This window comes from Furipterus horrens, unplaced genomic scaffold, assembly GCF_987537825.1.
Source record: "Furipterus horrens unplaced genomic scaffold, mFurHor1.1.pri manual_scaffold_10, whole genome shotgun sequence".
NCBI lineage: Eukaryota > Metazoa > Chordata > Mammalia > Chiroptera > Furipteridae > Furipterus > Furipterus horrens.
This window is the reverse complement of record NW_028327180.1, coordinates 100,539,948-100,560,808: the sequence shown is the minus strand read 5'-3', so window position 1 is coordinate 100,560,808 and position 20,861 is coordinate 100,539,948. Positions and strand designations below refer to the sequence as shown.

Below are 20,861 nucleotides of genomic sequence, written 5' to 3'. Positions count from 1 at the left end.
GTGGCTGATCCCACTCAGAAGGGTGCACGGGCCACAAAGAGAGACAGGCTTTTCTAACTGTGGTCTGGGAGGAGGTTATGGGACTTTGGGGGACTAGAAAGGGGACAAAGGCCCTTCTCTTTCTCTGCACACTTGTGGGGAGGACACGAGGAGGAGAAGGCTGTTTGCACTTCTCAGCTACCACAGCAATCAGAAAATGACCTTGAATCCAACAGTAAACACAAGGAATTCCCCACAGCGGTGGCGGTCGCCTGGGCTTCGCTCTGATCCTGCTCGATGTCCTTGGAACACTCCTCTCGGCTACAGCCTCCCTCGCCCACGTTGCTCCTGCACACAGGCACCCACAGGGACACAGGGTGTTTTCGTGCTTGTGTTATCACCATAGCAACAGTTTCTCCTCTACCTGGAAGGCTGGAAGCCCTGCAGCGCTCTGTGCCCAGAATGCAGAGGGGAGCGGCCGCGCGCACACTCTGTCCTCAAGGACGCCGCAGTGAGAGCCGCCGAGACGGACGCAGGCGCGGACACCTGGCAACACACCGTTAGCGTAAAGACAGAAAGGAGGCGAGTGACTATAAAAAGGCATCTTGTAGATACCAATTCTTGAGGGATTTTAATGTGAGAGTTCTAAAGACCAAGTTGAATCAAAATGCAGCTCTCCTTTGCCGAGGCCACGGGCACAGAAACGTGCCATTAAGTTATTTTAGCAAAACACGTGAGGCGCTAAACAAGTAACGCGTGGTTCCCAGAAGCAGAGGCACTCAGAGCTTGGGACACGTCACGGTCTGTGAATGGGGCGCGGCTGGGATGAGACTGATAAGGGCAGCCACACACACTGCGGAGCAGGGTCAGGCCCACGCTGCCAGAGGGCCCACGCCAGCCCGCTGTCTGCACATGTCACACACAGCGCGTTTCCGTGGAGACCGGCACCAGCCTCTGCCTTCCTGTTTCCCGACTGCGGACCGGCCGGCCGGGGGGAAGCGCTTTACCCCCTCATGCCCGCACTCCTCCGCCCCCCAGCTTTACCGACATACAACCGACATGTTCTGGGGGAAACACCACTGCTCTCATCTTACAGACAGAAAATAAAACTTGGCTCAGGGGCTCCGGGAGATGACACACCTACCCGAGGTCACGAGGCCAAGAGGCGGGAGAGCCGGAACGGAGCACGAGCAGGTTTACCGCCAGAACCCCCGTCTTACCCACTGGGGGAGCCTGTCTCCTTAGCTGCGGCGTGAGCGCGCCCGGACTTCTCTCACATCCCAGCCCGGGACTGGGCCCTGAGCAGCACATCAGGAAACACCCCCCCCCCCCCAAGTCTTCAAAAGGACTTGAAAACAGAGACCTCAGTAACGGAGCCCAGCACAAGGGCTTTTCCCGAGCAATGCGGACCGAGGGGAGGCTCGAAGCCTCCGCACTCTGAGCTGAACAGGGAATTCTGGGACTGGTCTCTGGGAAGGTGGCAACAGTTCAGCCATCTTTTCTTCACCAGGTGAGGAAAGCGGCGCTGGGATGTTCTCTGGGGCAAGGCAGAACAGTGCCCACTGCCTGGGGGTCAGGGAAGTCGAGGCCACACAGACAGCCCAGCCTGGGGAGAAGTCAGCACTGACTGCTGGGGGTTTCAAGGGGAGGAGCCGAGGGCTGCGCCCGCCCTCGCGAGGGGACAGCCCGGCAGTGCCACTGCGCCCGCGCCCCAGCCTCTATGAAGACAGCCAGGAGGGAGATGCCGTTGTTCCCACCACTCAGTGCCTGAACCAAAGGACACAGAGGGTGCGACATACACAGAAAAACTGTTCCTGTGGGGCTGGACGGAAGCAAAAATAAATGTTTTACCCAGATCGGCATTTTAGTTTAACACATGCATTTTTACCTTTCCCTATTTTGGGTAGATGTTTATCTCCTTATTTTTTAAAAAGACTTTATTTATTTTTAGAGAGAGGAGAAAGAGGGAGAAAATGTTGATATGCAATAGCCTCTCGTGCACCCCCAACTGGGGACCGGGCCCACAACCCAGGCCTGTGCCCTGGCTGGGAATCTAACCTTCGCCTTTCGGTCTGCAGACTGGTGCTCAATCCACTCGAGTCACCTCAGCCAGGGCCTCTTTGTTTAAATAAGCACCGCAAACAGCAGCGTATGGGGTATTTGACTTTTACTGGGAAGGCAGGGTGGGAAGAAAGGTAAGCAGTACTTGTCTTCTCTGTTGTTTTTAGTCTTCATGGACACACACACACACACACACACACACACACACACACTCTTGCTCTCTCTCTCTCTGAAAGAACCAGGCTCTCTAATCACAGTGCTTGAGATGTGAAGACAGAAGAAGTGTGTGTGACTGACAGCCCAAACCTCTCAAGGACCGAGAAGGCCTAGTAAACTATGCTGTTTACTATGGGGAATTTTTAAAGAGTGGAAACTAACAAAAACAGAGTGAAGTCCTGGAACCTCACTGCCACGATGCCAGCTCTGCTCAGCGCCTGATGGGAAGGGCTCACAGGGGTGGTGTTGGGACGCACTCTGGGAGGGTGTTGGGGCAGGGAGGCCTCCCTGCGGGTTTACCACCCCCCGGCTTCACACTTCAGTGTCCACTTCACAGGGTGGCTGCGGGGACAAGCCAGAGCACGGGCTCCGCAAGGCACCCCTGCACATCACTGCAGCCTGAACCCTCAGGCTCTGACGGAAGCACCCGGCTTGGGAGCAACGTGCAGGCTGCCTCTCGGAGAAGGAACACCTCCCTCCCCTTTCTGGGGACTGGCACTACACAGCACGAACTTCCACGCCAGTAAACGAGCCCTCGTTTGGGGCCTTAGACTCCTTTTGTTACCTAGACGTTAGGTTCTTGTCCATGTTACTTCCTGAGTAAAGGTCCTCCCTGACAGTGGGGACAAGAGGATCAAGCTTCATTCACATCTAGATGAATGTAAAGGCCTGTGCTCGGCACAGCAGTCAGCTGACTCGCTGGGCCCCAAAGTACAGCGCTGCTACTCAGTGCCAACCGCCCCCTGTCACAGCTGGCGCCGCCCCGGCCCTGACAGCTGGCCCAGACGCATTGACATTCTCTGCACACAGCCAACCGGCTCCTGGAGGCGGCCGCAGATGCCTGGGTTTTTAAAGCAACACAACGGGTCCACTGCGGATGTGGATTTCGGTTCTGCTTCACTGCTGGGGCGTCAGGAGCACTGCACGCCACTGCGGCTGGGACGGGCCTGGAAACGTCGGGGGGGATGAGCAGAGAAGAGAGCTGGCGGGCGAGGAAGGCACATTAAAAACCGAACGCGGCCGGGAGAGACGAGCGGCTACACCCTCCGGCTCCGGCAGAGACGGCCGCCTCGGGCCTCCAGCCCCTCTCGCCCGAGCCTCGCCGCCTGACGGCCGCCCTTCCTTAGCACCTGCTTCTCGAGTACGCCAGCCTCCAGCCGGGGCCCTGGCTGCCTCTCCAGAGAGCTCTACTTTATGGCGCAGCTGTGGTTCTGGAATGACAGAAAAGCCTCAAAAGGGCAATTTCTGACCCTAAGAATAAACATTCCCAAAGCATCACTTTCAGATCTCCTTTGCCCCAACCCTGCAGCCCCACACCCGACGCACCCAGGGCGGAAAACGCGCAGGAAACCAACCGGGAAACCCTCTACCCGAGAGCCCAGGCTGGGCGGGCGCCGAGGGCCCAGACTACGCATTCCAGACCCGCAAGGAAACACTCTCCCCTCCTCCGTCCCTCGGGGGTCTCAGAGGGAAGATGCAGGCCCTGGCGACCTCCTGCGGATACCGCGTTATCACCAAGGCCCCGTCTCGGAGAGACAAGTGCCTGGAAATCACACTGGCGTCTCCAGGCTGGCAAAGCCACTACAGGGGGCGGCGCGGCCCCGAGGCTCACATGGGCCAGAGGGAGTGTGCGGCTGCTTCCTTGGGCCTCAGGACTCCTCCAGGGTGAGCGGCGGGCCTGGGCACCGAGCACAGAGAAAGGGGGCCACACGGAGGACCGGCGCAAAGGAGAGGGGCACAAGCCCGAGCCCGAGTGGCAGGGGCACGCAGCGGTTTGCTCCGGCACTCGGCCTAAGAGGGCCCTGTCACGTCTGCTCACAAGGCAATGTCTTGCTGACACGTGCCCACGAGGGAAACCTTTCCTCACAGAGCTGCAGTGCCACCCAGTGGCAACTCTTCCCATAGCTCAGAATAAGGACGGACACGGTGTGTAACTGCGAGCCTCCCCGTTCCACGCGCAGGGTGGGAAGTTCTCAGGACCCGCCGTCAGGGCCTCAGGGTCCCAGGAGACACGGTTTTCACTGGATCTCCCAGTGGCCAACACCAGGAAGCCCTTGCCCTGACAGCAGAAAACACGCCAAGAACCGAGGGTCAAGGTCTGCAGTGCACTGCACCAGACAGCTCAGGTCGTGGAACGCGACTGCACGCGCGGGCACTTCTCCCTCTGCCTTCCCGACCCGGACGCCTTTTGTTTACTTTTTGTCTGGCTTATTGCTCCAGCAGAACTCCCAGTAATATGCTGGACAGAAGTGGCAAGAGTGGGCATCTTGCCTTTTTCCTGATTGTAGCAGAGAAGTTACCAGTTTGTCACCACCGTATGTGATGTTGGCTGTAGCCTTTTCATATATGGCCTTTATTATGTTGGGGTTTGCTTTGTGTTTTTATTATAAAAGGATGTTGAACTTTGTCAAGTGTTTTTTTCTGCGTCTATTGAATATAATTTTCATTCTTTTTTTAAAAAAAGATGATTTTATTTACTTTTAGAGATGGGAAGGGAGGGAGAAAGAGGGAGAGAGACATCAATGTGTGGTTGCCTCTCGCACACCCCCAACTGGGGGTCTGGCCCACAAGCCAGGCATGCGCCCTGACTGGGAATTGAACCTGCAACCTTTTGGTTTGCAGGCTGGCGCTCTATCCGCTGAGCCACACCGGCCAGGGATCATCCTTCCTTCTATTAATGTGGTGTAATGACTGACTAATTTTGTTGAACCACCCTTGCATCCCACAGGTAAATCCCATTTGGTTGTGGTACATGACCCTTCTAATGTGCTGCTGAATTCAGCTCCCCAGTATTTTATTGGGAGTTTTGCAGTTACGTCCGTCAGGAATGTTGTTTGTACTTTTCCTGTGGTGTCCATTTGGTCTATACTGTTGCTCAAATCCTATTTCCTTATTGATCCCGCCTGCTTGTTCTAGTACTGAAAGCGGAGTACTGAAATCTCGTCATCGTCGTCGGCAGCCGTCCGTCTCGAGAGTGACATGGTATCTGTCTCCTCCCGTGTTGAATCGACATCTTGTGATGACGCTGAAGCTACAGAGCCTGGGCAGGGTGATATGGAGGGTCTGCTGTTGCCCATGCAGCAGACCCCCCCCTCTCTTCGCAGCTGAAGGGTGCAAGGGAAAGACGGAGTCAATACAGCTTGGCTTCAGGTGCGCCACAGGAGTTGCCGGTGTTGACTACAACGTCAAACCGCCTTAGGGACTCCGGCTCCGGATTTTCTGTCGGGGTTTACTCCCTTAGCCTTTCCCCTGAAGAGGTATGCCGCAAGGCAGCGGAGGTTTCTTGGAGTCAGAGTTTTCCTTCTCTGATGTACTTCTCTGAAATCTACTACTGTGGTATTGCTAATTCTCCTGTTCCATCAGTTCCTGTTTGCTTCGTATGTTTGGAGATTCTCGTGTTGGGTGCATATATATCTTTTTATCCTTGTTATATATTCCTGGTGAATTTGATGGGGGGATTCAAAGGGTGGAAAATTTCAGTTTCAGGTGACAGCTAATAAACTTAGTAATCAATGTATGTAAAAAGCTATTGTCTCAGGAACTGGAGGTAGGACCCACCCTGATTCCTGAAGACTAGAAGCGGTCCCACCTTTGGGCCTCAGGAGGGCTGCAGGCAATCAAGACGGTATCTGAGCCATTGTGTTCCGGGGTGACCACCGCCCAGGACACAGAAGAAAGAATGCTGCAGCTTTTATCTGATTAACCTCTTCCCTGAATTCCAAACCCCTTACCTACTGCTTATACCAGAATTGAAGACAGTCTGTTAGGGAACAAACCCGCTGTCTTCCCATATCACCGACCATCTGAATAAAGCGCCCGTAGTAAAAATTCAGTCCCTGCCTCTGCTTATTGGGTCTGGTAGGTTACAGGCAGTATGGACACCGGCTTTTCTGGTTTCAAACTGACCCTTTTATCATCATGTAATGTCCTTGTCTCTTATGATGGTTTTTGACTTAAATGCTATTTTGTATGACATGAAGCATGGCCACACCGGCCCCCTTTGATCCCCGTTTGTGTGGAATTATTTTCCCGTCTTTTCAGTCCGTGTGTCCCTAGGTCCGGTCTTCTGCAGACAGTACACAACTGGATCTTGTTACTTCCCTTTTAAAAAACCCATTCAGCCACCCTAAGTATTTGAGTGGGGAGTTTAATCCTTTTACAGCTCAGGTAATTACTGATAGGGAAGAGCTTGCTATTGCCGTTTTTTCTGTCCTTGGTATCTTCAAGTTTCCCTGATTTTTTGTAGCGATATGCTTTGATTCCTTCCTTACTTTCTCTTAGGTACAGTTATAACATTCGATGTTAAACTGATAACATCTACCACATACAAAAACTACTCTCTTACCCTCTTTATGTTCTTAATGTCACAAATCACATCTATTTGTGTCCATTAATATATTTTTATAAATACTTTGTTTTTAAAATTCTATACCAGAATTAAAAGTGATTTCATATACACACGTGACAGTACTGTCTGCCTGTATTCACCTTTACCAATGAGCTTCATACCTTTATGGGCTTTTGTGCTGCTACCCAGTGTCCTTTCATTTCAACTTGGGAGTCCCTTTAGCATTTCTTGTAAGGCAGGATTAATGGTGATAAGCCCCCTCAGCTTGTTAATCTGTGTGAGGAAAAATTATGCTGGGTGCAGTATTCTTGATCGGCAGTTTTTTCTTTCCTTCTTTTAGCACTTTGAATATAGCATTAACTCTCTTCTGTCCAGTCAGGTGTCTGCTGAAAAATTCACTGAGAATCTTATGGGAGCTCCAGTGAATATGACCAGTTGCTTTTCTCTTATTGTTTTAAAAGTTCTCTCTGTTGACAACTTGATTATAAAAAACCTCAGTCCATCCTAACTGAGGTGCGTTTGGCTTCTTAAATCTGGATGTCCACTTCCCCAGATTCTGGAAGTTTGGTCATTAGTTTTTCAAATAAGCTTTCTGCCTCTTTCCCTCCCCCGTCTCCTGGGATCTCCAAAGCGCACACACTGGTCTGCCTGACAGGGTCCCATACGTCCCTTAAGCGTTCCCTACTCTTCATTCCTTCTCTTCGTGCTTCTGATTAACTTCAAACGACCTGTCTTGGAGTTTGCTGCTTCTTTCTTAGGCTTGATCAAGCAAGCTGTTAAACCCTTCTAGTGAAATTTTCAATCATTTATTGTATTTTTCAGCTCCAAATTGTGTTTGGTTCTTTTAAAAGGCTCAGTTGGTTGGAGCATCAGCCCATGAACTGAAAGGTGGCAGGTTCAATTCCTGGTGAGGGCACACACCCAGGTTGCAGGTTCAGTCCCAGACAGGGCGCATGGGAGGGGCAACCAATCGAGGTCTCTCTCCATCTGTCTCCCCTCCCCTTCCCCTCTAAAATAAATAAGCATGCCCTTTGGTGAGGATAAAAATAAATAAAATATAATATTTCCTCTTTGTTGATATTTTCACATTTTCATTCGTATCATCTCATGTACCATTTTCCTGAGTTCACTGAGCATCTTCATGATGGTTTTAAAATTTGTCAGGTAATTCACATATCTCCATTTTTTAAGAATAAGTTTCTAAAGATTTGTTTTGTTCTTTTTGTTGGACCACGTTTCTTCATGTGACTGGTTACTTCATGTTGGAATCCACACATTTGAAAAAAGTCACCTCTCCTAGTCTTTACAGGCAGGCTTCGTTCAGGGAAAGATCTTCGCCCACCAGCCCGGCGGTAGGTTTGGGGAGCCTCTCGAACCTTCTCCGTGGGTGAGCCGTCTGTGGACGGTGTGCGCATCCCCAGAGAGAGCTTTTGCCAGTTCCCTGCTCAGCGGCGTGCGGTCTCTTGCTCCCTCTGGCGTCTGTCTGCAGTACTGCAGGTCCTCCGGCGCTGCGGTGAGATGCCGGGGGGCTCCTCTTTGTGCTCAGAGGCCGGTGGGCGCTCAGAGCCAGGACGACAGAAGCCAGGCCCTTGCACAGCCCCCCAGCATCTGGAATGCTGGGCATGCGCTCCAACATCTGCCCCTCAGGGAGAAGCCGGGACCTGGGAGTCTCCCCCCCCACCAGGCGGAGGGGAGAGCAGCGCTGAGTGCGTGCGCGCCAGCTCAGACCCCCGCCTCCGTCCTCAGTGCCCACCCGGTGCCCCGAGTCAGGAAGGCCAGCCGCCAGCCGCTGCGGAGCCCTCTGAGGTCTGAGCGGTAGATGCGTGTTCCGCTCTCCCTCCTTCCCCAGGGAGAAGCCAGAGGCCAGGAGTTTCCTCCCAGATGAGCCGTAAGAGGGTTCTGGTGCGTGAGGGCCAGGATCGCCCCACGGGCTTCACAGCAGCCGGCTTCCCCCTGGTTGGTGTGCCGGGGCCTCTGCGCTGGTTTCTAAGCTTCTCTCAAAGGGGACTGTCTGTGTGAGGGTGACTGAGGGCCGCTCGGGGCAGGAGGCGGCCGAGGCTGCCCGCTCCGCCGCCTTGCTGACATCCCTCGACAGTATGTTTTTCCCACTTCTATGCAAGTGGCCTGTGTCACCCACCCTCACATTTCATTAGCCAAAGGAAGCCACACGGTCACCTCCAAGCTCACCACGGCGCGTGTATTCCTCCCACAGAGAGGAAGCAGAGTACTCGGGCTTTTGCCTGGGATCAGGAACCTCCGGGAGGCTTTCGCAGACACCCAGGTTAGATGTTCTTGACACTTGATGCCGTTTCAGACTCACTGGGTGCCCTCATGGCCGCCAGAGAACAGCGGCCTCCCCTTCCCTCTGGCCCTCCAAATGGTGTATGAGCACTTTTACTAGAGTCTAATTTGAAGTCACGCCAGCACACGTAGTTCCCAGCGGATATGCACCGCTCACCTGGGTTGCTCAACGGCCGAACAGATCTCTCGGACACCTCACTCCCCTCGTCCCTCCACCTCAGAAGGGCGCCAAGGTCACATGACCCTGGCCCCACCCAGCTCAGGGACCTTTCACACTCCCAGGACCAGTCCGGGTCCAGGATACTCCTGCTCCTCGGGCCCAGAACATTCCAACACCCTCGCTTTCACCTCACTCTCACCTGCCTTTCCTTCTCCTTGCTCTGTCTTAGGACAGTCAGTTACTCATGGGCTGCGTTCCAAGATGCCAGGGACTCTTGGGACAATTGTTATAGCAATAGTCTGAGGTGCGGACAAGTTATCTAATGAACACACCAATTATGAGAATACACCCAGATTCAACACAGAGATGTTGACATTGAAACAAAAAAAGTTCAGTTCATTAGTTGAGTTTCTTTCTTTTCCAAGATCTACTTTCATTTTAAGGCAGAGATATAACATTCAATTCCGATCAAGCTATTGTATTTCAGAAAAATGGCTTAAAAGATACTTGTCTAAGTGGACACCGATATTCCTTAACAACTCTAAGTGGCTTATAAATAGCGGACAATTTAAAGACATTCTTAGTTCACGGAACAGTTGTCTAGTTAAAAACAAAGATTTTCAACAGCGCGGAGCCTGGATAGCTTCGGTCTCCCCCAGCGCAACCCTTTCTTACAAATAACCTCCCAGCCGTGACAGAGATGCCGCCATGGCGCTCAGCCCCTTAATCGCAGCAGGGAGGTTAAAACTCTGAAAATGGCAGGTGTGAGACTGTCCGAGCACAACGGGGTGACGAGGAGAAAACCGAGAACAACGCTGGCACGTGGACGAGACCTCACACTCATCCCGCCTCACGTTCTGGTATCTGCCCCGACGGGAAGGCGGCACGAAGCAGACGCGGCTTTGCGACTGCGACTCCGCAGCGGCCCCGTCTCTGTAGCCGGGTCAGCCACGGCCACCGTCGCGAAGTACTGATCCCCGCCTGCCCTCCCGGCCAGCACGCGGCGCCCCGCAGACGGCGGCGCTGCACGGCAGCCCACACCCCCGAGCGCGCAGACAAACGTGGCGAAGTCCGCCTCCCTACCTTCCGGCAGCGGGGGTTGGGGCAGCTGAACCTCTTCACGTCGCTGTCCAGCAGGGCGGGGAAGCTGCAGGAGGGGCACCTGGGGGCAGAAGCGCACGGCGCGTCACTCAGTTCCCAGCCGGACGGCCCCGTCTCCCCCCCTCCCTGCCTGCCTTCCCCGAAACCCGGGGCGCACGCGTCCCCACTCCTCCGGCCCAAGGTGCAAGGCCTGTCCCCAGAAGCCGGGCTTAGGAGGCGCCGAGGGCGGGCGGGAGGCAGCACTGTGCCCGCGAAGTGTCCCAGCAGCCGTTCTGCTGCTGCTCGGCGAGGAGTGGCAGGAACCGGGCGACGCAGCCTCGCGCCTGAACCCCCGCCCCGGCCCCGAGCGCAGGCAGCCCCGGGGAGGCGCCCGCAGGGCTCACCTGACCAGCTCGTCCGCGTAGGCCGCGGCCACCTCCTCCTCGGCCTTGCGCTCGTAGTACCTGCACAGCACGGGCGGCGGCAGCACCTTCTCCAGCTCGCTGGCCGGGAACGAGCAGGCGCAGCTGCCCTCCATGCAGCTGAGCTCCGACTGCGGGCGGGCGGGCGGGGGAAGGAACGTCAGCGGGGCCGGCACGGGAAGGCCTCCGCGGGGGGCGCGCCCCGGCCAGTGGCTGGCGGGTGGGAGCGCGGTCTGCGAGGGGAGGCTCCCCGTGCGCTCCTCTCTGAGAAGCCGCCCTCGGGCAGCAAGGGGGCCCCGAGCCAGAGACACAGAGCCCACCCTTACCGCCCCCGGAGGGCCCCTGCCGGCCACCCCAGTCCCGCGCGGGGAAGCGCGGCCCCCGGGGAGGCAGGGGACTCGCCGGACCACAAACTACACACTGCGGGGCTGTCTCAAGAGCCCCCAGTCCCTACCCCTGCCCACTTCAGGTGGAGCCGGGCGACGGAACTCTTCCACGAGAAAGGAGGACAGGCTCTGAGCAGCCGGACCTCAGGGTTCTGGGGTTCACTTGCAAAGCCCCTGCAGCAGGCAGAGGCCTCTCACGGCAGCACTCCCGCCTCCTCTGCTGCTCCTGTCCGTTTCCAAGGACCCTTGTAGTGATACTGGGCCACCCGGATAATACAGACGCTCTCCCCACTTTAAGGCGATCTGATGAGCAACCCCAGTTCCCCTCTGCCAAGTGAGGAGCACAGGCACAGGCTCTGGGATAAGGAGGTGGGTGTCTGTGGGGACAGGGGTGATGGCCTCCTTCTGCCAATCACAGCCCCTCTGCTCGTAACTGTCACTCAGTTCTTGACTAAACTACAACTTCAGAATAACTGACGCTGAGTGATCTGATTGGTGGGCATCTACGAAAAGCAAGTTTGGTTTTTAAGTGTTCATCGAGACGCAACAAAACTCCTTCCCGTATTGTGATGCTGTTGTCAAGAGAAACTGACTTTGAAAGGAGAAATATGATCACATGTAAAAGGAACTAATTTTAAGAGAAGTATAAAGTCCTTTACAAAATCTGTTTAAAGTACTAATCTGTGCTCCCATACATTGAAAAAGGCTGCAAGGTTCCCTCTTTTTGAGTGTGTCCTTCGTTTTCCTTACGAACCGGAAGTTGGGGGAAGCGGCAGGTGCTCCTGCGGCACGGAAGGACCCCACTCCCTGAAAAGAAACCTGCTGTGCCTGGAACCAACATAATCACACAGATCGGGGACCGCCAAGGAATCACCCACATGAGTGTGTCTCAGCACAGTTCCACCTGCCTCCAGAAGAGGCACTTCCCTGAGGCACCCACAGCTGGCTATAACCGTGGTCCCTCCACTGCGATGTTTCCTACCTGGGGGCGCGGGCCACAGCTCTCACCTTTCCGGACCCGAAGACCGCCTCCTGGGCGTATCTGATGAGACACTCCTTGCAGAACAGGTGAGCGTCCGCGCACTGCGTCAGCTCCTCGAACGGAAACTCCCCGTAGCAGCAGCGGCACTCGATCAGCTGGCCGTCCTGTGGGCCACCACACACACACATGTGAAAGTCCCCGATGTAAGCAGGGGACAGCGGGTTCCACGCCCCCCACCCTACCCACACCCTCAGGTGAAGAGCTCCACCTAGAAGCCGCAGAACAACGAGCTGCCTTCTGCTGTCTGCAGCTTGAGATGCCAGCACAAATAAGCGTAAGTGGTTCAAGAGTGAGGGTCTCACTTGGGGGTATTTTTGTTGCCAGCCTTTGTTTACCGTTGTCACGTTCACAAGCCACAGGGCCGGCAGCGCCCTACCGCCTGCCTTAGATGGTATGCTGACGTGGTTATGAGAGTCGGGACAAGGGGCACAAAAAATGTTACCCAAAAAGCTTCAAAGCTTGGATTTTCTCTTCTTGTTATAAGAGAGCAGTGTGAGAAAATCATGTCGTGAGCCAAGCTTTACCTTAAGTGACCACTGAGGCTAACTAAAGCAGCAACCCCAAGTCCGTTCCAACCCCGTCAGAAAACGCCACGACGTGCAGGACAGACAGAACCCCAGGCCCACGGGCCCTGAGCCTTTACAGATCTCTGCTTCTAACTCTGAGGTCTGAGCTCTCGGTTCCCCTCTAAGAGATTATCCAACGGACTACAGGCTCAGGGTTCCTCCACAGGAACATTTCTATCAGCGTCTTCCCTTCCATTCTCAGGCAGTCTGGTATGAAGAGTGACAATGATGTTTCAAGTATCTGACTGTAATGTGGTCACAAACTCAGCAGACCAACAGGAGCTTATCCGGGAACCAATGTGCCATCAAAATCCTGAGGAAATGTGATAAGCGAAAACAGCCCACGAAAGATACCAGAATAGATGAATTAGGTGAGTTTTCAAAATACCTTTTGATACTGTTCTTCGTTCATCTGCAGAGCAAGCAAAAAGTCTTCATGCTGAGGAACAAAGAAACCAGACATGTAGGCACAAATGTAGTAAAGATGCCACAAACCATTTAGAATTCATTTCCATAGGCATAAAAAAACTATTAATACTCATCTCTTCAATTACATGGCTTAGCAGTTTAAAATTTATTTTACCAAATCTTGATCCTCAGAAACATCACCTCGATACTCTCGACAAGGGGGGCAGAGTGTGCCAAGCACTTCTGCTGCTCCCTGACTATGACGGCTGTCTCAGGGATAAGCCCTGGGGCGAGGGAGTTGCAAGGTGCTGAATTAGGTACTTTTTCTTTAAAAGAATACCATTTTTAAGTGAAAAAAAGCCTGACAAAAACGTTAGGTATTTGGCAGACATTCTCTCGAAACTGAATGATTATTTGTGGCCAGTGATAAAATTCTAGATCTCAAACACAAATTAGAACTTTGGAGCCCTGACTAGGGAGGCTCAGCGGGTTGGGTGTCATCCCACAAAGTGAATGGTTGCCAGTTCGATTCCTGGTCAGGGTACCTGCCTGGGCTGCAGGTTTGGTCCTCTGTTGGGGGCGCTTATGAGAGGCAACAGACCGAAGTTTGTCTCTCACATGGATGTTTTAGAAATCAGAATTCTGGAGAGCCCATCTTGATCCATCTGTCACAAAGTTACCAGTCCACCTATCATCTGCTACATTAGGTGACGCTGCCATTTTGGAAAAATGTGAGTGCATGGTGGTGAAGAAAATAATTATTTCTGGTACAATTTGGTGCCGCTTGCTTGACTCATGGTCAGGCACCGCTGCTTTTGTTCTGTCTGTATAAATTCTACACAATGAAAAGGGAAATAACATCTTATCATTATTACAAGAGATTTGACCTTGCAGAACCCCTAGAGAGTCTTGGGGAGGCCAGGGGTCCGTGGATCTTACTTTCAGAGCTGCTGGTCTAGAAAACACATTAAATAACCAATATACATATTCTGTTTGACTGGCATTTGATGGTGTGTTTGGAAGAGTTAAGGAGCTCAACAGAACGCCTCTCTGGTTTTCCTCCACCATTAGAGGCTGAGGGAAGGCAAACAAAAATGGGTGCTAAGTGACAATTAAAATTCTCTGCATAAATCTGATCTATGAAACTGTAAACTTAAGTCAATATCATTACAAAACCCAGTTTTCATTTCCTTTTAAAACTTAATAGTTTATTCAAATTAATCACCCAAAAGGAAAGGCAAACCTTCAAAGACCGTTTCATACTCAGCCCCAACAGCAAACCGGAGCCCCAGAACCACGTCCCCCCACGCCTGCGCACCTCGGCCATCTCTTTGACTTTCTGTTCGTAGAACTCCTGCTCCCTCTGCACGGCGGGAAGGAGGGCGCGCCGGTCATAGGACTTGCAATGCCGCCGCTTATTTTCCAGAAAGAACATCCTCTTTTCTATTTTCACATCACCTGCAAGACATGACAATGCAAAACCATGCAGGTGACTGTCTCCCAGGCACCAGGCCAGCCATCCGCCTTCTGTGGCTGGGCCCCAACCTCCCATTCCTGTCCCGTATGCGCCACCGCCAGGGGACTGGGCTCTGTCCGTTCCTGACCGGCATGCACTTGCTGACTCTCCCGTCTTCTTTCCCTCTCACACCCCAATTACAGCAGCTCTGCTACCCCAGCGGCACTGTGCTGTGCGCCTAGTCCCGTTTCTCACCCACCCTGCTGCTGAGAACGGGCGGGCTTATAGTTTGGGGCCAGCACAAATGGGCTACTGAACGTACGTCTACACTTCAGTTGAGCACACAGAATGGAATGAAACTGCTGGATCAGCTTTAGAAAACAGTGCCAGTTTTCTAAAAACGTGGTTCTTCCGATTTACTTTCCCTCCCCCAGCGATGCATCCGAGTCCCAGCCAGTCCACATCCGCCTCAACACCTGGTACCGCCAGTTTTCAATTTTAGCCATTCTGGCAGGTGCACATCAACTAGGAAAGCTGAAAGAACACACAGACTCACAATAAATAACAGAACGGTAAACATCACATCACGTAGAAGTGGTCTGTTCAGGTTTTCTCTTCATTTTGTTGATTTGGTAATTCACAGTTCCTAGAAGATTTTCTACTTCGTCCAGATTTTCTATTTACTCACAAACGCCTATTCCTTGTAAAGCTTTTGACTTTATCAATTTGACTGTATCTGTGCTCACTTTGGCAGCACATATAATGTTTATTATATCAGGTTCCTAATAATTTTTTTTGTTCATTCTAATTTTTAAAAATTAAATATTTTTTAATTTAGAAGACTAGTTTTTTGTTCTCTATTCTTTCCCACTGATCTATGTGTCTGTCCTTCTGTCAACCTGGTCTCAATCTCTGTAGCTATGCAGTAGGTCTTAAAATCAGGTAGACTGATTTCTCCTACTCGACTCTTTTAAAAAATTATTTCAGCTATTCTAGTACCCTGCCTTTCTGTACCAGGATAAGCTTACCTGTATCTACCAAAACATCTTGCTGGGATTTTGACACGAGCTATATTGAGCCTGTCAAGGCACACCTCAGAGACAGTGCCGGCTTCAGTCCAGACCACTGCAGTCACGGGAATACCACAGTCAAGTCACAGGGGACTTTTAGTTTCCCAGCGCATATAAAAATTGTATCTATGCTATACTGTAATTAAGCTTAGTAGCATTATGTCTTCAAAAAAAAAAAAAAAGTACATACCTTACATAAAAAATAGTTTATTGCTAAAAAATGGTAGCTATCACCTGAGGCTTCTGCAAGCTGTGACTTTTTTGCTGGTGGAGGGCCTCACCTCCATGGTGATGAAGTGCAGAAAGCAGCGAGGTGAAGCGCGATGAAACGAGGTGCGCCTGGATACAATTTCAGAAGGGTTTCTTTCTTTACTATGTTGAGCCTTCCAATCCATGAACATAGTGTGTGTCGCCCTTTATACATTCTTTGAAGATGCCCTTCAGTTTTGTAGTTCTCCCCATAAAGTCCTGCACACGTTGTTAGGTTTATACCTAAGTACTTAATTTTGGGAGGAGTGCCTTTAAGTGGTGTTGTATTTAAGTTGACTCCACTTTCTCTTTGCTATTAGAGAGATACAGTTGGTTTTTGTAGGCTTATCCGATAATCTGCAACTGAACTGAATTCACTTAATAGACCTAGGAGTTTGCAAATTCCTTAAAGTTTTCTATGTAGACCGTCATGTCATCAGCTTATAGACAGTTTTATTTCTTCCTTTCTGATCTCTGCCTTGGATTTCCTTTTCTTTACTACAAGGGCTAGAACTTGTGGGAGGACTATGTTGGAAAGCAGTGAAGAGGGATGTCCTTTCCTTGCTCCCAATCTTGGGGGCGGGAGGATTCACCATTAAGCATGACGTTAGGAATAGATTTTACTGTAGACACCACGCTGACGAAGCACCTCTCAATTCCTAACTTTCTAAAAGTTTTAATCATGAACAGACAAATATTATTAAATAGCCAGGTGACTTTCCTCCATTAGTCTATTAATACAGTGGACCGTACTGGTATGTTTTGAATACTAAACCAGCCATGCATCGTTGGAATACACTCTACTTGATCTTGGTGCATATTAAAAAATATTTTTATATATTTATATAAACATACATCATATATTTATATGTAAATTGTATTTCCTACTGTTTTGTTAAAGATTTTTCATCTGTATTAATGAGGAATAACTGGTTAGTAATTTTTTTTTCGTACTTTCTCTGGTTTTGGTATCAGAGTAATACTAGCTTTATAAAATGAATTAGGAAGTGTTTCCTACTCTTCTATTTTCCAAAAGGAACTGTGTAGAATTGGTGTTTATTCTTTTAAAAATGTTTGGGAGAGTTTCCCAGTGAAACCAACTGGCGCTGAAGATTTCTTTTTGGGGGAAATTTAAAATTATAAATTCAATTTCCTTAACAGCTTTAGAGCTCTTCAAATTACTTATTTTATGTGTTTTAAGTAACTAGTCCATTTCATCTAAGTTGTCAGTCCTGTGAAAGTTCTTCACAGTATTTCCATTTGGACATTCGTAGGGTCTGGACCGATCACTCCTAATACTGGAAATTTTGTGGATCCTCTGTTTCTTCTCGTTCAGCCTTGCTAAAAGTAATACGTTGTATTTTTATAGATGTTCATTCCAATTCTAAACAGACTCCACAGGAGGCTGTGTAGCGGTCAGTTCACTAGTCCATAAAAAGCACAGCGGAGGGAGAATCCCGCCTCCGGCCTTGAGCTCAGCCATGTACAGCCCCAATAGCAGTGACTGGATGGAGAACAAGCTGAGGAGGTAAAGGACGGGGTCCCTGGATCAGATGAAGGATTCTTAGCCTAGGTGCTTATAGACTGCTGTCAAGAAAGGTTATGTGTATCTGTAAGTCGTAAATATTAAACTAATATAAACCAATGTATTTTCTACTTCTAACTTCCACTGTTCTTAAAGATGATCTATTAAGTTCAACAGAAGAATCAGACTCTAAAATTAAAAGGGGGATACCTAAAACAACGGGCTAAAACTAGTAGGATGAAATTAAGACGCACCAAAGCTGAGAGAGGTTAGTGACTTAAAAACAAGGTGGGCCAGCAGCCCAGGGCTCCTGTGAGCCACAGGCAGGACACACTTGGACCTGACGAAGCTACAGCGCTCTTAGGCTGCCCAGACTCACACAGCAAACCCGGATCCCCGCTGCTGTCCTCGCACAACAGCCCTCACGGCAGCAGCTCGTGCAGCCCGGTCCCGCCAGACTTTCAGAGACACTGACAAGCCAGCGACGGGCACACGGACCAGGAAAACCAGGAGGAGGAAGTGACAACACACAGCTCCCAAGTCCTCCCAAAGGCAAGAGCGAGGACCACGGCAGGAAACTTCAGGAAGGCACCCTCTTTCTTGACCCAAAAGAACTCTCCAAAAGAGCTGACAAACGAGGGAGCGGACAGACGTGCAGCGTGGCCTTCTCCTTTCTCTACCCCGGGAGGTCAGAAACAAGCGTGAAATGACGATGCATCAGGGATGCCCATTCTAAGCGTGGACACATCTGGCCAAATGAAAACCCTTCCGCACGGGCCCCGCTCTCTCCCTCTGCCGCAGGCCTGCGAGCACATTTGGCCGGGGAGGGCTCGGCTCTGCAGACCGGCTCGCAGACCTCAGGAGTTAGAGCCCAGAAATTCACACCCTACTGCCCACCTTTCCTGTCCATCCAACCATGGAATTTCCAACTCTAAGAGGATTTTCCGGTTAGTCATACCCGAAGTCAAGTTATGTAATTAAGTACAGGTGTAACAGAAAGGCACCGAAAAGCCTTGGACACAAGCAACTCAGATGAAATTGGTTGTAAAATTCAAAAAGTTTACCTAACCAACCGCTTTGGAAGAGCCTTCAGCAATTATTCCGTTTTAAGAATAACAGAACGTTACATAAACACGTGGCTGCTTCAGAGCTGCTGACGCTGCTCCGTGAGAAGCCACTCTCAGGTGTCTCGGTGACCCCTCACCAGCAAGTGATCTTGGGTGGAGAGTTTCTACTAACGGTACAGCCAGGCCCGTCAAACACCCAGGACCAGTGCCTCCCCACGCGCAAGGCCGCCCCAACCACTTTCCCACGTGTGAATCCTCTGACATCGCACTGAATTCTCCTGTCATGGGGTTTCCTAAGCAGAAAGGAGGATGATCACAACTGTAGTCACTTTCCATTTAAAAGCACCGATATGCTGTCCACGCAGGGTCACGGCACGACGGGCCTGAAGGCCATTCCCCGAGCGGCCACCCCGTAGCGCCCCCGCCAAGCGCGCAGGAAGGGAGCCATTCTGCACAGCTGCTGCGCACAGCTTGCCATTACCTTGTTCAAACTTGAAATCTATGTAGGAATACTGATTCATTTCTTTTCTCTTTTTCCTTTTTCCACTGGTTTCTGGAGACAGCTCCTGCCATTTTTTAATGGCATCAGAAAAGGCCTAAAAATTGAGAAAGGGAGAAAGGTTACCTTTGTAGATGGGACTCAAGAACACACAAAACACAGGGAACCCCCAAATCTCATTCTGACTCAGTTTTAGCTACCTCCCCTGCATGGCTCACAGAAATATGTAATGGCAAAACAAACAGGCAGTTTCATTATCTCTGTTTTTGTCTGACTTTCATAAACTGCTACAGGGGCAGAACAGAAATGATCGCTGACAGATGAAAGGGCAGCGTAAGAAAACAGAACTGCTCAGACTGTCCGAGAGAGAGCGCACAAGCTGTGTCCCGTAACAAAGGGCCAGCGGGCTTGACACCATGGCCCATCCCACGTGGTGTCCATTCAGCACTCCGGCGCCTCACCGACACTCCAACACGCCGCGTGGCTTTCCCCTTTGACCTGGAGCACCAAGCTCTTGGGCCAGTGATGCTCCCCTGCACACCTTTCACTTCTCCCGTTTTAGAGGTTTCCAATAGGCATTTAGAGTGCTAAAGCCTTTGTCACCTTAAGAAAGAAAACCCCTTCCACTCCTGGCCTCCTTCTCCTCTTCGTAGGGCCGATTCATGAAGAGGCGTCTGCACGTGTTTCAGCTCCTGCCCTCCCATGAGCTCCCCACCTTTGCACTTGTCCATCCACTTCGCAACATGGGGCTCACTCCAACACCCAGCCTCTCAGCAGGCCTCACAGCGCTGACGGCGCCTCTGTCCCAACTTCCTGCCTGCTCTACCTCCTCCTCCTCCACCAGCCTCCTGGCCTCAGTCTTTGCCCGTGGAAGTCCCCAAGGCGGCCTCTGTCTCTTGGGGCCTCATCCAGGCTGGGAAGGCTGCCTTCCGTATGCGGTGACTCTCCAAATCCCATCCCTAGTCCCTGCTCCCCACCCCTCCGGCCCATTCAACCAGGCAATGAGTTATTTTTACTTGCTGGTCATTCCACATTTCCCAGACTCAATTCACGACCCTTCTCTCCAAACGGGCACCTGCGGCTCTGCTCACCCCAGGGGTGCCGCCACCCTCTGTGCCCCTCACTGGGCTCCTACTCACATAGCCCTTAGGTCTGCGACTCACTGTCGCTTGCTCAGGGAGGCCCTCCTGGGGCCTCTCAGTCCACCTTAGGTCCTGCGTTTACACTTTCCAAGCACCTTGTGTTCTTCTTTCCAAATACTTATCACAGCTGCGTGATGCTGTGTCCTGTCACCTCCTCCGCTGGACCGTGAGCCTCTACACCGCAGCTCAGGGTGTATCCTCAGCCACTTGCATGATTTGTATTGAGTACTCATTTGCTGAATAAAAGGCACCAGGGATGTGTGTGTGTCACAGCAATGCTGTTAATAAATCTCATTCCGATCTGTTTACTTTAGAGACAGCTGTGTATTCCGTGGTAGGAGGACAAGAGAAGAAAAGGCACGTCAGCTACAGAAGAGGGAAGAATGACCTCTCGTCTTAATCCACCTCCTACCCTTCCTTTCCAAGCTCCTGGGTTTGGGAATCAGGGGGCAATTACCATTTGCTGTGCGCACTTGCTGGGAGCTCGGCGCGGCCACGCACTCTCCTGCCCCTGATCCCACCCAGCGCCCCGGAGGCCCCTGCAGGAGGCGGCACTGGTTTCACAGCAGAGGGGAGGGAGGCACAGAGAGAACCAAGGACCGCGCCCCAGTCAAACCTTCTTAAAGGCAGGACCTGGACTCTGGCCGGCTCAGACCTAACGCTCCCCTCTGACATCTCCACGTGCTCCCGGGTGGGGTGAGCCCCCACCAAAATCTGGCCAAAGGCAACACTCAGCTTGCTACCCTCCTACTCCAGCAGCGCCCTCCAGGGCTGCAAGGGCTGCAGTACCTCCTTCCTCACCTTCTGCTGCTTCTTCCTGAATTCCCACTACACCAGGGGCCCCCAGAAATCCTTACGCACTAATCTTAAAAGTCACATGTCTG

General features: G+C 51.7%; 1 protein-coding gene across 1 annotated transcript in view; it reads right to left on the bottom strand.

The window, feature by feature from the left end:
* The window catches only part of RNF216 (ring finger protein 216), a 73,731-nt gene that overhangs the window by 28,568 nt on the left and 24,302 nt on the right, over positions 1 to 20,861 (bottom strand). Inside the window, exons 8-16 of the mRNA XM_090290272.1 lie at positions 18,818 to 18,932; positions 14,288 to 14,427; positions 12,950 to 13,000; positions 11,962 to 12,099; positions 10,550 to 10,698; positions 10,149 to 10,227; positions 1,608 to 1,746; positions 468 to 525; positions 237 to 327 (exon numbers count right to left, since the gene is read on the bottom strand). Of these exons, the coding sequence (XP_090146398.1) occupies positions 237 to 327; positions 468 to 525; positions 1,608 to 1,746; positions 10,149 to 10,227; positions 10,550 to 10,698; positions 11,962 to 12,099; positions 12,950 to 13,000; positions 14,288 to 14,427; positions 18,818 to 18,932 (960 nt within the window). The remainder of the gene's footprint in view (positions 1 to 236; positions 328 to 467; positions 526 to 1,607; positions 1,747 to 10,148; positions 10,228 to 10,549; positions 10,699 to 11,961; positions 12,100 to 12,949; positions 13,001 to 14,287; positions 14,428 to 18,817; positions 18,933 to 20,861) is intronic.